Source organism: Panthera uncia, chromosome D4 (genome assembly GCF_023721935.1).
Source record: "Panthera uncia isolate 11264 chromosome D4, Puncia_PCG_1.0, whole genome shotgun sequence".
Taxonomy (NCBI): Eukaryota; Metazoa; Chordata; class Mammalia; order Carnivora; family Felidae; genus Panthera; species Panthera uncia.
Window position 1 is genome coordinate 82,001,287 of NC_064807.1, and position 14,270 is coordinate 82,015,556.

Here is a 14,270-nt window from a genome sequence, read left to right on the forward strand (position 1 = left end):
ATGAGGTGTGGGGAGACAGTGACAGCACAGCCCCTTCTTACTCTGTGGGAGAAATCCTGAGGGACAGCTCTAGTGTATAAGCTCAGGTTAAAATCAGCAGCCATGGTTTCACTTATACCGGAGCCATGGGCTATGGGGTCAGCTCAATCCAAGTGAGAGTTTTTGCTGTGAGGACTGTTTTGTTTGGTGGCCGGTTTTACTCAGTTCAGGACCTGCCAGCAGCACAGACTTGTGCAAGAGCCAGAGGAATGAACAGAGAGCCGAGAATAATGAGCGCCAAGAGGGTGCTGGGTGCAGGTTGCTGCTGTGGAGACCCCAGATGGAGGTGGGTGGCCCAGGCAGGGAAGGGTCATCAGAGTTTCTTGGAGGAGCTGATACTGGAGCAGTCTTAAAGGAAGATGGGGAGTCGGCTGGGTAAAGGCAGGGGTGGGGAAAGAAGCACCAGGGTCAGGACAGAGGTACGGGGGCCAGAGGCAGTACACCTCCGGGAGATCCGAGCAAGCTCACGAGCAGCGGGGCAGGCAGGAGATGACACACAGCAGACACCAAGTGCTGGAAATGCTGGATTGGCCAGCTCAGGGAGCCCCTAGTGGGCTGCAAAGCTGGGCAGTGAAGTAAATGGTCAAACTGTGCTTTTGGGTGTTCACCCTGGCTCCCAGGGCCAGGAGGCAGGGAGACCAGCAGCCAGTCACCCAGGTAGGAGTGTATGCGGTTTTGAGCTGCACAGGGGGCAAAAAGGATGCCGAGAAAGGGACTCACTTGAGAACTGTAGAGAAGATAACACTGGCAGGATTTGGGGATTGTTTTATGACAGAGTAACAGTTAATAAGCAGGATTCACACTTGTGTAATTTCATGGAGTCCAAAACCTATATATTAAGGTATAACAAGTTCGTTGACCTCTTGCTGGAAACAAATCCATCAATAGACACGAGTTATACATACTACATGGTAAATTTCCACCAGAGGCAGAAGGGAAGAAGGAATCACTGGCATTTCAATACCAATTGAACAGGTGTTCAATTAAAAACAGAATAAGAAAAGTCTGTTATCAAATCTTTATCAGCCTCAGGCACCTCCAGGCTCACCTTAGGTAAGGGAGGAAGGGGGCGGATGACCTCCTGAGCTGCAGCCTACCGTGACATCTGTCCTGGGATGTTGGTGGGAATCTGAGCTGGGTAGGTCATCTACATCCTTGAACACTCAAAGAGCATCCGCTTTCATGGGGGGTGGTGGTGGGGGGGGTGGGGTGGGGTGGTGGTAAGCCAGAGGGGCAAACAGTCTTTGTAAAAATGTCAGCTGAGAAGAAATTATCTATCAGCATGATTGAAAAGAAAATGCAAAATCTAATACTTTAATCAGTCTGAATTATTTTGCTTGGATTGCTAAATTCTGGTTGGAAACTAAGGCATGACAAAAAGCCTGGGACACAGAGGGGAAAGTGTGAGCTCTGGATTCAGACGGGCGAGGGAGTTCCAGCGGCAGGACCGGGGCAAGGCACCATCCCTCCAGGTGCCCAGGTCTGCCCCGAGGCATCTCGTGTGGCGCCCGGATATAGTGGGGCTCCGTGGGCGGTGGCGACTGTTCTTACAAATGTGATGGAATCGATATCTGAAGAGAAAATCCTCATTATTTTGAAGACTGTGTTTTTAATTGGGCTGCCTCTGAGATTTGCTTTTAGTGTTGTAGAAAGAAAATGAAATATAATGGGGCATAAAATGGGCACCTAAGCTATGGTCACATGCTCAGGGCAGACACTGGAACTATACACATGCTTCTGAACACTGAAAGGGAAATCTGGATATGTAAAAATGTATTTACATTATACATTTTTTCCCAAGTAAAACAGAGAAGATGGAATGGAACGCCAAACAGAAACTAATTAGCAGCACAAATGTCAGAAGTGGAAACGCTGGAGATTTCGTGCTCTAATTTCCCTTCTGTGTTATGAATTTTAACTTAAACAAGAGGCGGTGCCAGAAAAACAGGTTCCTCTGGTCGTTCAGAGGGTAATGACCAGAAATCATTCCCAAAAAGCTGATGTCACACGAAGGTCGGTGTAAGGGCAGAGGGACAGGAGCTTCTATAGTTTGCTAGAAGCGCTCCCAGATTTCCTCTGCAAATGGGATGGAGATTACTATTTGAAAGGAGCCCCCTTCTAACATAACCTGCTGGCATGGACTGTGGTTGGCAATAACTGGGCAGAGCTGCCTTTTCAATCCGAGCCTGCAGTCCACCTTTGTGTAAAACACCCCAGGTGTCACCAATGGTCAGGAAAGCCAAAAACAAACATTCCTTCTTCTCCTTTTCAATTAAAAACATATACAATGTATTTTAAAACTATTAAAAATTTAGGGTGATTGGCATTGAGGGCACCTGTTGGGATGAGCACTGGGTGCTGTATGGAAACCAATTTGACAATAAATTACATATAAAAAAAACTACTAAAAATTTAGAAGAGAGGAAAAACCTCCACACTCTGCCCCCCACTAAAACCAAAACCCAGCGTGATTTCTATGGGCCTTTTTTTTTTTTTTTTTTTTTTTTATCATTCCCATATGTCTTTTTCCACATAGTTTAATTTTACAGGATCCCCAAATTTGGGACCTTTTTAAATTTTTTTTTTTATTTTTTAGTTAACATTTTACCATAGCCCTTTCCCTGCTGCTACATTGTCTCCACAACCATGTTTTTCAATAGCTGCATTTTATTGCCACAGGTAGATGTGTATCAGGGTTCATGCTCTCTCTCATGGGCATTTAAGATACTTATAAAATTGCCAGTATTATAAACAAAACATTGAGGATTTGGATTCTTTCTCCATTCCTTTACATCAGGCATGGATTTTTTTTTTTTTTAAGAGGATAGATAATTCTAATTTTACTCAGAAGGAGACAGTTTCTTTTTTAAATTGTGGTAAAATTTACCATTCAACCACTTTTAAATGTAAAATTAAATTGTATTAAGTACATTTGCAATGTTCTGCAACCACCACTATCCATTTCCAGAAATTTTTCACCATCCCCAACAGACACCCTGTACTTACTAAATAGTAACATCCTTTCTCCCTTCTCACCATCTCCTGGTAACCTCTATTCTCTATTCCACTTTCCGCATCTTAAGAGATTGCTTATTCTAGGTGACACAGAGCAGGGGAATCATAGTGTTTGTCCTTTTGGTTTGGCTTATTTAGCACTTTTCAAGGTTCATCCATGTTGTGTACCATGTATCAGAGTTTCATTCTTTTCAAGGCTGAGTAATATTCCAGTTTATGTACACACCACATTTTTCTCCATTTACCTGGAGATGGGACATTCGCATTGTTTCTACCCTTCAGCTACTGTGAATAGTACTGCGATGAACACTGATGTGTATCTATTTGAGCCTCTGCTTTCAATTCTTCTGGGTCTATACATAGAAGTGGGACTGGTGGATCATATGGTAAGTCTGTGTTCAACTTTCTGAGCCAAACTGTTTTGTGCTGCACCATTTTACATTCCCCCCAGGATTGCACAAAGGTTCTAATTTCTCCACATCCTCACATTTGTTCTTTTCTTTTTTTCTTTAATATCGGCCATCCCAATGGGTAGTGACTTAGTGATGTTAAACATCTTTTCATGTGCTTATTGGCCATCTGTATACCTTCTTTGGAGAAATGTCTATTCGAGTCCTTAGCTCACTTTTGAATTGGATTGTTTTTGAGGAAACTGAGTTTTAGGCATTTGTAATTTGTATTGCCCAAGATTATCCAATATGTAAGTGGCAGAAATAGCATTCAAACATCTACGGGGTGGGGTCCCAACCCCTTGCTGTCTTTATAATTCTAAAAGGCCTCCTTGCAAATCAGTGCATCCTAGCCAAAATTTATTCTCCCCACCTGTGGACCCAGAGAAGGAAGACAAACATTTATAAATTATAACAGCTGCTGCAGCATGGATACTTTTTAAAACTGGGTTTCCAGGGTCTGCTCGTTTCTGGTTCATCTGGCCTGGAAGGAAGTAGGAAGCTCTTACTGGATTTCTTGGGGAGAAACAAATGGGAACACACCGTTCTTTTAGGTAAAGCTGTACCTTTCTATAGGTCCTGGGGGAAAGGATGGGCTGGGATTCTTTGGTTTCTGGGTGCAAACCCCTTCTGGATCCAGGCTCCACTGTAAGCAGCAGTTCTGAGCTGCTTGTGGGAACTTCAGGTCAATGTAATTCAACTGGCAAAGGCTGGTGCCTCTTCCCCAGCACTCCTACAGTGGCAGAGGACCAGGGACTATAATGACCTCTTTGACCTCTAGAGCAGGGATCTTGTCTGACCTACTTACACTTCTGCCTGCATCTTTCAAACCTTCTCTTTCTTTGGCTCCTTCCTATAAACATAATTAAAGCTCTCTGATTATAAAAACTCCCATGGCAATGTGATTCCCCTCCTTCCTCTAATTTATTGAAAACACTCTTGCTAAGGTCACTGTGACCTTTATGTTGAGAGGTCTAGTAGATACTTCTCAGCTTTTAGCTTGCTTGGCTTCTCAGCTGTATTTGATACTTCTCCCTGAACTCCTCTCTTCCCTGGGCTTCCACGGAACCACAGTCAGCAGATTCTTCAGTAGCCTTCTCCAGCCAATCTTCTTCATTCTTATTTTGTGATCTTGTCCTTCACCTGTCCTTTAAATGGTAGTCTTCCCAGTCCTATGCTTGACCCTCGTTCCTTCTGACTGCATTCCTCCTCTTTCAGGTTTGCTCCTTAGGTTTTAATTACTACTCATGTTGATGACCTTGAAGCAGAAATATGACCTAGACTTTTCTCCAGAGTTTCAGAGTCAGCTGGTGAGGAGAGCTGTCACCTTCCCATGGCCTACAGTGCAGCATGTCCTGAATCAATGTCAACATTTCCCTTTAAACCAAAAACTGTTCCAGGCATCCGGTCTCCTAAATAGCTCTCTCACATAGTCACCTTCCACCCCCTTCCATCCTGTGGTCATCAGTCTTCACCCAGGTCCTGACCATCAGTTGCCTCCTCTCTGGTTTTTGTACTTTCGATCATGTCTTCTTCAGATTCAAACACCCAGCCACAGGAGTCATCCTTTTGTAACACACATAATGGCCCTAAAACACTGCGCAGCTCCATTTCCTGTTGTCCTTACAGTGAAGTCCAAACTTAAGATGATTTTCAAGACCCTAGATCGGCAGTTCTCAAACTTTGGTCTCAGAATCCCTTTACGTCATAAACATTATCGAGGAACCCAAAAAGCTTTGTTTGTGTGAATTACATCGATATTTATCACATTTGAAATTCAAACCAAGAAATTTAAAAAATATTTAATTCATTAAAAATAACAAACCCATTACAAGTTAATATAAACAATGTATTTTTCTTAAATGCAAAAACCCTGGTGTTTCCCCAAACAAAAAAACTCTAATGAGTGGCATTAGTTTATAGTTTTGAAGTCTCTTTAATATTAACAGAAAACAGTGGGATTATCCTATCTGCTCCTGCATTTTGTCTGCTGTGATATACTGTTTTGGTTGAAGCATGTGAAAAAAAGCCAGCCTCACACAGATATGTTTTTGGAAAATATAAAAATATTCTTTTTTGCAATATTTTAATATTCTTCTTTGCAAATATTCTTCTTTGATACTATACCAAATTTGATAAATGGTAGTTTCTTAGAGTGGCCGCAATGTGGACTTTAAAACCACATTAATAAGCCTGTATTCTCTTACATTAAAATCCACTGGTCTGTCTGACACTTTGGTTTTTGGTCTGGCACTTTCTGGAAAATACTGGTTCATGGAGTTATGCAGGTCTTCCAAATGTTGACATGTTTCATTATACAAAAAGTATCACAAGAAAATTCCAGCTTTTCACATTCACCACTGATCCCATCAGAAAAGTCTTTAAGCTCTGAGAAACGAAGCCCAGTGACAGATACAAGTTTCCCAAAATTCTGAATTTTGTCAGAAATTGTCACCTGAAATCTCGAATTTCATCATTGCAATAAAATATTATCACTTACTTTCTTTGAAGTGAAGGGCCTCTCTCCTTCATTTTCAGGAAAATGTCTGCTAAATACTCAAATTTGAATAAGCATGGTTTGTCAGTCTTTCTTTCATGAAAAGATGGTGTTCCGTGAGATCAATGGCTAGTTCAGCTTGCAACTCAAACAACCGTATGAATGTTTTCCTTGAAACAAGTATTCTACTCCCACATGCAACAGAAATGCCTTTGTGTACGTTAGGAAATGAATTCACAACAATGGTTTATGGAGTCTTTGGATTCTTCATGTGCAAGTTGTTCTAACAAAATATATGGCATTTCAGTAATCAAGTACTGGCTGAGTTTTACCCTTTAGCTTTTAGAAAGGTAGATAGGCAAGAAACAAGTTTTGTATCTGGGCTTTCTTCCACAGTTTGCAACAAGTCTGAGTTTCCAAGTACTCTTGGGAGCTAAATTATAACAAACACATGAAATACCTTCTATCCAGGATCCTTAGAGCAGACAGCTAGGGTGACCTTTGTGCAAAAAAAACCTTTTCTAATTTTTAGCATTAAAATTCCACATTACAAAATTTCCTTCTGTATTAGAGTATAGGGAAAATAAATTCCTGTGTTATGTTCATCTTTATAGGTATGGAATATTATGATTTTTTCAGGATTCAAAAGGCTCTAAGTCTGGCACAAAATAGTAGCATGCTGCCATACTACTCTGCTTACTGAGTTTTTGGACTGCTTTTTAATAGTTTTTCTTTTGTTTCATTTTTGGTCAACTCTTGTAAGTTTTCACTTCCCACGGTCTTCATTAAGTTGTCATTCTTTCTCCTCCTCTTCCAATTTTCTGCATTTAATATTCTTTAGGAATAAAACCCATAAAATCAAGCATGGTTGAAATGTGCTAAAAAATAAGACTTTATATAGGGTCTGAGTTGGGGCTACGGATATACCCTTCCACGAAAGCAGCCCAGAAGTTTAGGTGCCTTGGCTTTGTGTCAGTGGCAGAGAGAAGAATATAAACCTCTATTACTATTTGTACAGTTGACCACTCAACAGCGTGGGTTTGAACTGTGTAGGTTCACTTATGGCTAGAGTTTTTTCAGTGAATCTATACACTTATGGTATCAACAAATACAGTATAGTATTATAAATGCTATTTTCACAAGCAATCCTTGTGATTTTCTTAACATTTTCTTTTCTCTAGCTTACTTTATTGTGAGAATACAGCATATAATACATACAACATACAAAATGTGTTGATGGACTGTTTATGTTATCGGTAACACTTCTGGTCAACTGTAAGCTATTAGTAGTTAAGTTATGGGGGAGTTAAAAGCTATACATAGATTTTTGACTACGTGGGGGTCAGTGCCCCTAATGCCCCATGTTGTTCAAGGGTCAACTGTATATAACTTTGGAGAAGTTAAATAAATTCTCTGAGCCCCAGTTTCCTCAGTATTATAAAATGGGAATAATATCAGCTTCACAGTGTTGATGCTAGGATAAAATCAGCTCGAATTATATAATAAATGTATATAAAACCTCATAGAGCTGTTATACAAATTAAATAGTGCTTTATATGTAAAGTACATGGGGACACTGCCTTTACATGGTAGTTTCCCTCTGTTTTTTACTTCCATTCTCTAAGACCAGCAAACTTTACCTGAAAAGGAAATAGTAAATATTTTAGGTTTTTCAGGCCAAGAGGCAAAATTAAGGATATTCTGTAGATACTTAATGAGGAAAAAAATTTCCAAATTTGTTTCTTATTGTCAAAATGTGAAATATAATGATCAAATATAATGATCAAATCAAATTTTTGGGGGGTGTAATACAGTCTACCAAAGAGAAGGATAGAACTTTTTGAGGGTGGTGAATAACTTTCCTTAAATGGAAATTCAACGTCAGTATTCCCTATCATCAAATCAATTGCAAATGTTCACCTATAAAAACCATGCTTAGCTCACAAGTGGTAGGCTGGATTTACCTTTGGGCCATAGTTTGCCAATCCCTGCTCAAACAGGTCTCTCTTGTTTATTTCCTTTTTCTTGGCTCATTCCATGCAGTTGCTAATAATGACATTCTGAGGGCAACTTGTGTAGATCTGAGTTTTTATCTGGCATTTTCCCCCACTCCAGCCTTAACCTTTCTTGCAGGAAAGGCTTAACAGCAACACATTCCTTCATCTTTTGAGTGTCTGAAAATGTCTTTATTTCACCTTTATTTCTGAAGGATCCTTTCACTGAATATAGATAGAATTCTAGATTGACAGGTTTTCTTTTAGCACTTTAAAAGATGTCACTCCATTGTCTTCTGAATTGCATTAGTTCTGATGAGAAGTCAGCAATCATTCTTGGTTTCTCTGGCTGCTCTTAAAATTTTTCTCTTTATCACTGGTTTTCAGCAATTGGATTATGATGTGCCTTGATGCGGTTTTCTCTGTATTTATCCTGTGTGGCCTTCACTGGTCTTCCAAGATTGGTGGATGATATTTTAAATCAAATCTGGAATAGTTTTGCCTTTCATTCCCGAGACCTAAATTACCTATATGTTGGAACACTTGATATTATCCCATAGTTTGTTCTTCTCATCAATTTTTGGTCTTCATGTTCCAGGCTGAATAGTTTTATTGTCCTGTCTTAAAGTTTACTGATTGTGGGAGGCAGATTCTGAAATGGCCCCCAATGATCCTGTCTCCTGCATTTCATATCGTGTCGTCTCCTTGTCTTGTGTGCGGGCTAGACCGTGTGACTTACTTCTGATGAGTAAGATACAACAAAAGTGTATTTCCTTTTTTTTTTTTTTTAAGCAAAAGTGTATTGCTAAGCCACTTCTAAGATTAGGTTGTAAATGATTGTGACTTCTTCCTTGCTAGTAGTACTCTTGTGTTCTTAGTTATTTTGATGAAGCCAGCTGCCATCTTGTGAGCTCCTCTACGGAGAGTACCGTGTGGCAAGGAACTGAAGGTGTTCACAAAGAAATGAACTCTGCCAGCAACTACTCAGTGAGCTTGGATGCAGATCCTGCCCCAACTGAATCTTAAGAGGATTGTGGCCCTGGTTGACACCTTGACTACAACCTTGTGAGAGACTCTTAGCAATAGGACTCAGCTAAGCTGTGCCGGATTCCTGACCACAACCCTGCGAGGTAATACATGTTCTTGCTGTTTTAAGCCACCAAGTTTTCGGGCAATTTGTTATACGGCAATAGACAACTAACACACGGACCTTTTTAAGCAAATTTCCTAATCTAACTGCATCAGTTTTGACTCAGGTATTGTATTTCTCAGCTCTAGAATTTTCATTAGGTTCTTTTTAAGTAGTTTACATTTCTTTTTGAGTTCTTGTTTTTCTTTAAATCTTTAAACACATTTCTAATAGCTGTTTTAAAGTACTCTATTTTAAAGTGCTCACTTGCTAGTTCTGTGATCCCTGCCACTTCTTGCTGTTTCTATTGATTGACTTTTCTCCTGGTTATAGGACACATTTTCCTGCTTCTTTGCATATCTAGTAATTTTTTATTGAATGCTGAACACTATAAACATTACATTGTGGGTTTTTTGCATTCTGTCATCATCCTTTAGAGAATACCGGATTTTATTCTAGCAGCTAGTTAATTTACTTGTGGATCATCTTCACCCTTTTAGGACTCGTTTTAAAGCTTTATTGGGCAATCACTAAATATTGTACACGTGAAACTAATATAACACTGTGTTAACTTACTAAAATTAAAATAAAAACTAAAAAAAAAAAAAAAAAAAGCTTTATTAGGCAAGGATTAGAGCAGTCTTTAATCTAGGGGTAGTTTAGCCTTACTCCTAAGCCATGGTCTTTCTGGAGTCACTGCTACAAGTCCTGTAAGCTACAAGTCCTGGAAGCTCCCCTCTCGTTGGTCAGAACTCCAGATGATAACGCCCAGTGGTCGTGCTTTACCAGGCTTGTGAGGTCCCACCACAGGCACGCACAGCTTCGTATACAACAAAAGATTCCAAGGTGTCTTTCTGGATCTTTTTCTCAATGTAGCTTCCTCCTCTCCACATTTAATTTATTGTAAATTTCAGCCTCCTCCAACTCCGATTTCTGTCTCCAAGCTTGGTGAGCCTGTTATACTCTCCTTGGGAAACCCTGAAGAAAGCTGAAGTGATAGTAAGTCTCACCTCATTTGTTTCCCTTCTCCCAGGGCTCATAGTCCTGTACTGCCTGTTTTCCAGTGTCTGAAAACAGTTTCTTATATTTTGTACAGTTTTCCGGTCATTTATGATAGAAAGGCTAATCTGGTGGCAGTCACCCTATCCTGGAAGTTGCCTGTGGGAATCTTGTATGCCATACATACTTTGATTTTAATGAACGAATGGCTTACTTTTTCCATGTCTATGAGAATAACTTAAAACCTAAGCACCCCATTTATTTATTATGAAACACAATTTGGAGCTTGGCAGGAGGCAAGGGAAACAGATTTTTCCTATCATTTATCCAGCTGAGAAATCTTTCACATAGTTTTTCAGTAGGGAACAGTCTCTACCCTTACCCTCTTCTCAATTAGGAGCTCTTCTGAAGTTAAAAATCAAGAAAGAAAAAATCTGAAGAAATGGTAATCAAAATATAGGAAAGTGGAAAATGTAAATGTATGCAAATTTCCTATTATACCTGTTTTGTTCTTATGGGTCCATAACACCCAAGTCAACAACTAAGCAAAAACTTAATAGCAAAAGGAAGGCTTTTCCCGGGAGGGAAAAAAGCTGATACCCCAAACTGTTTTCTACTCTAACAAATATCAATATTCCAATTGACACAAACATATTCTTTGTTCATCAATAAGTCCTAGGGAAAAAACGAAGTAAGTTTACAAAGAAGATAATGAAAACCCACTGGATATCTCAGCACCAGCCAATTTTCCTCAGAAACACAATCTTACACATTATGTAGTTAGCAAACACGCCCCCAATAGCTCCTATGAGCAACTGTGGTACACGATAATGAATATGGGAGATGTGTTGTTCTTATCACCTGTCTGGGGCTCAGAGCAGAATCTCCTGCCTCCTAAATTCATAGAGCGTTGACCTTCCAGAGACCACACACTGTACCAAAGCACCTCTTTTCCAGGAACTACAGAGACAAGCACACTGGTCCCATCTATCATATGCTGAGGGCAAACTGCAATAGTAGGTTAAGAACAAGACGTTGGGTTTGCCTTTTCACTACAACCTTGAGAAGTTCTCCGTTATGCTTCCATATCTCTTTGTTGAATGGCCACACTTGCTCTTGACTGATTCCAAATTCTAGAAGCAACTTTTAAATGCTTAAGGTGCCAGACGGAGTTAGACAGTCATTGAGCACTGACGTTAGCCCCTGGACAGCAGCTGCTGGATCTCTAAAGGATGCAGATGGGAGCATACACAGGCACGCTTAAGTACAAACATCAGGTGTCAGTTAATGACCAGGTCAATGGCACACACGCTGGGTTGGTTCCCACTGGCTGAGTTCTCAGGGGCCTGGCCAATGTTATCCAGCCCCAGAGAACCGTTCCCTGAAGTATAGTGATGGCCTATTTAAAAGCAGATCACAGCTTGAGGTTACTGGAAACCAAACTGGGTCAGAGAACCTAAGAATACAGCCTGGCAGTAGATGATGCACGCTGGCCCCACACTTAAGAGTTTTCCCCCACCTTTATTCTCTGGCACACCTCGGGTCCTTCCCTCCCACACACTTGGAAAATGGAGGTGGTCCCCCTGGTTGCCTAAACCCATCTCCCCAGCAGCTTCCTTGTTTTGGAAGGAGATGATAAATAAATCAAAATGCACTAAGCAGCACTTCCACAGGCACTCGCCTCCTCCACTGAACGTGCACCTCATCAATCACACTATTGTCTGCTTGAAAGGCGAGCCTTGTAAATGTCATATCCACTCAGGCCCAAGGAGAGGCGCATCCAAATGCAGCAAGGAGTTTTAATTGGATAGTGTAATTAAACTAAAAAACCCCAGCAGACTCCCTTTGACAGGATAGATGAAGACCCCTTTTAATAGGGCTAGGAAACATATCTGTTAAAAGGATGAGGCACTGCCTGCTCCTGATTGTGCTCCAGAGTACTCTTATGAAAAGGCAATTCAATAACTGGGGCATTTACTATGTTAGAGTCCATTGTGTTCTGTAATCTAGCAGTACTTACCGTATTTGATCTGGAACTTATGAAATAAGCCCTCGTCAGAGAGTAAAAACACTACATGGCCCATCCACCTGATGCCTGGAATGCCCGGGCCTCCTGGGAATCAACAGAGCCTCAGGACAGCCTGTGGTCTTCCTGGGCTACAGGTCCGTGTGAGTATAAAGGCCAGTGCCTTACTTACTGGGGCCTACAGCACGCGGTGCGGTCAAGGCCATCCACCCACTCATTCAGGGGCTGCAGCTCTTTCATCCAGGGGTGGCTAACGTCCTCCTCACTTCTCTTTCATTCTCATGAGCAACTAAAGAATGACAAAATCCTTGGGTATCTCCTGCCATAGGAACTGGAATGCCTGTCACATCAGCGTGTGCGTGCGTGTGCACACACATGTGTGCATGTGTGCATGTGCATGCTTGTTCTCTGCTAGCATGACTACCCCTGTCAAATAGGAAGAAAAGAAATCAGCGGATCAGAGGATTCAACATATGGATTGGGGTGTACCCAAGTGGATTTTAGCAACAAAACCCGAATCCTTCTGTCAGTCTCCCTGTTCTCTCTCCTTTGTTGGGACAGGGGGTGGGGGATGCACACACAAGCGCATTCAAAGATACACACACACACACACACTAAAGGCCTGCAGCTCCACAAGCAAGGTCACAGAATTAGTGGGGACACATGAAGATGTTTGTATCTGTGCGGGGCCGTCTTACAAGCAGACCAGAACAATCCCTTTCCGAAGGAATGCTAGTGTCCCAAGGGCAAGGTCAGGGAACTCAGCATTTGGGTGGATCAGGAGAGCCTCTGAGCTGGGGCTGAGGTGGGGTACCGAGAGATTTCAGACTTCCCCATCTGTAGCTTTCCAGAAACAGTGAGATGCTTTACTTTATGTACAAAACCTGGGCCCTCAGACTGATTTTTCTTTTTTAAGGATGGTGAAGGTTTGTTTGATGACTGCTTTTACTCCTCCATAAAGCCTGCTTGGAGCTCTGTTTGCAAACCTCTGAACAGTCTCAATACTGGTGTTTCACTATGAGTTGATGAACCCATTAAGGACATATAAGCGAATGCTTATAATCTATGAAAACTGGATACTGAATTAAACCATCAAATACCTTTAGGTTTAAATGAAAACTACATAAAAGCATTTCAGCCATCAATTTGGCTATCACTTCTGGCCAGTATGAATTCTGCTGGAAAAGCTATTTTCGTGCAGATGTGGAATTCAATGGGAAAGACTGACTCGTGTACCAACATCAATCAAAATGTCGACTTCCCTGGCAGCTCTCAACACTAAGGCAGGTTCAAAGGTCACAGGATAAAGAAAAAAGCCAAGCTCTGGTTCAGCTCTAATATCTCCTCGGTAGAAGTCTTGCAAAAGTACCCCCTTCTGTATTAGCCTTGCTTTCATTAATCTTCTTGCCATCTTCTTTAACTAGTCATGCAGAACCGCTCGATAGCAAGACGTATAATGGGGAAGGCCCTGTGCCTATTACCGCGTTAACATTCTCTTAAGCCCCAGTGTAACAATGGAACGAGAAGGCAAAGGGAATCTGCAACTGCAGGGTGCGGTGCAGGCAATTCAATTACAGCCTGGGCTTACCTACGTACTTCGGACCTATAAAACACGAGAGGCCTTTGTGTCTAACTGGCCTGGTCATTAAGGTGGCTGAAGATCACAACAATGCTGATCTTTTCTATTTAAGCTAAATCAATGTGGACAAATCATTATTCAGTAGCTTTAATTTAATTAGTAAATTAAATACACTACTTTACAGATCTTGTCAAGTACTTATGAAAAGAAAGATTCATTTAAGCGGGAGGTCACCAATAAGCCCAGCTAATTTAACTCATAACCTTAACTGAGTCTCATCTCAAACATCCAGCAGGTTCTATTCACGAGGGCTTGACAGTCTCTCGCAGTTGTGGTTAACTCATGATGCCAAAGAGTTCCTATCCTGTATCCACACACTGTTTTGGACAAACAAAACAAAACAAAAACAAAAAACAACAATAAAAAAAACCAAACAAGCAATCCCCCACCAGCATCAACAGAATCAGATTTCCTTTAAATTATACTATTGCAAGAGAACATAATCAGGTTACCTCTATTATGTTGCTTCCTTAAGATTTTCTA

General features: G+C 41.1%; 1 protein-coding gene across 12 annotated transcripts in view; it reads right to left on the reverse strand.

Moving 5' to 3' along the window:
• Positions 1-14,270, reverse strand: part of MAPKAP1 (MAPK associated protein 1) — a 274,623-nt gene that overhangs the window by 9,385 nt on the left and 250,968 nt on the right. The window contains exon 14 of one of the 12 annotated variants that reach the window (XM_049628977.1): positions 13,092-14,104. The exons of the other annotated variants lie outside the window; for them this stretch is intronic. Coding sequence (XP_049484934.1) covers positions 14,068-14,104 — 37 coding nt within the window. The 3' untranslated portion in view covers positions 13,092-14,067. Of the gene's footprint in view, positions 1-13,091; positions 14,105-14,270 lie in introns of those variants that run through there. 12 annotated transcript variants of the gene reach the window in all.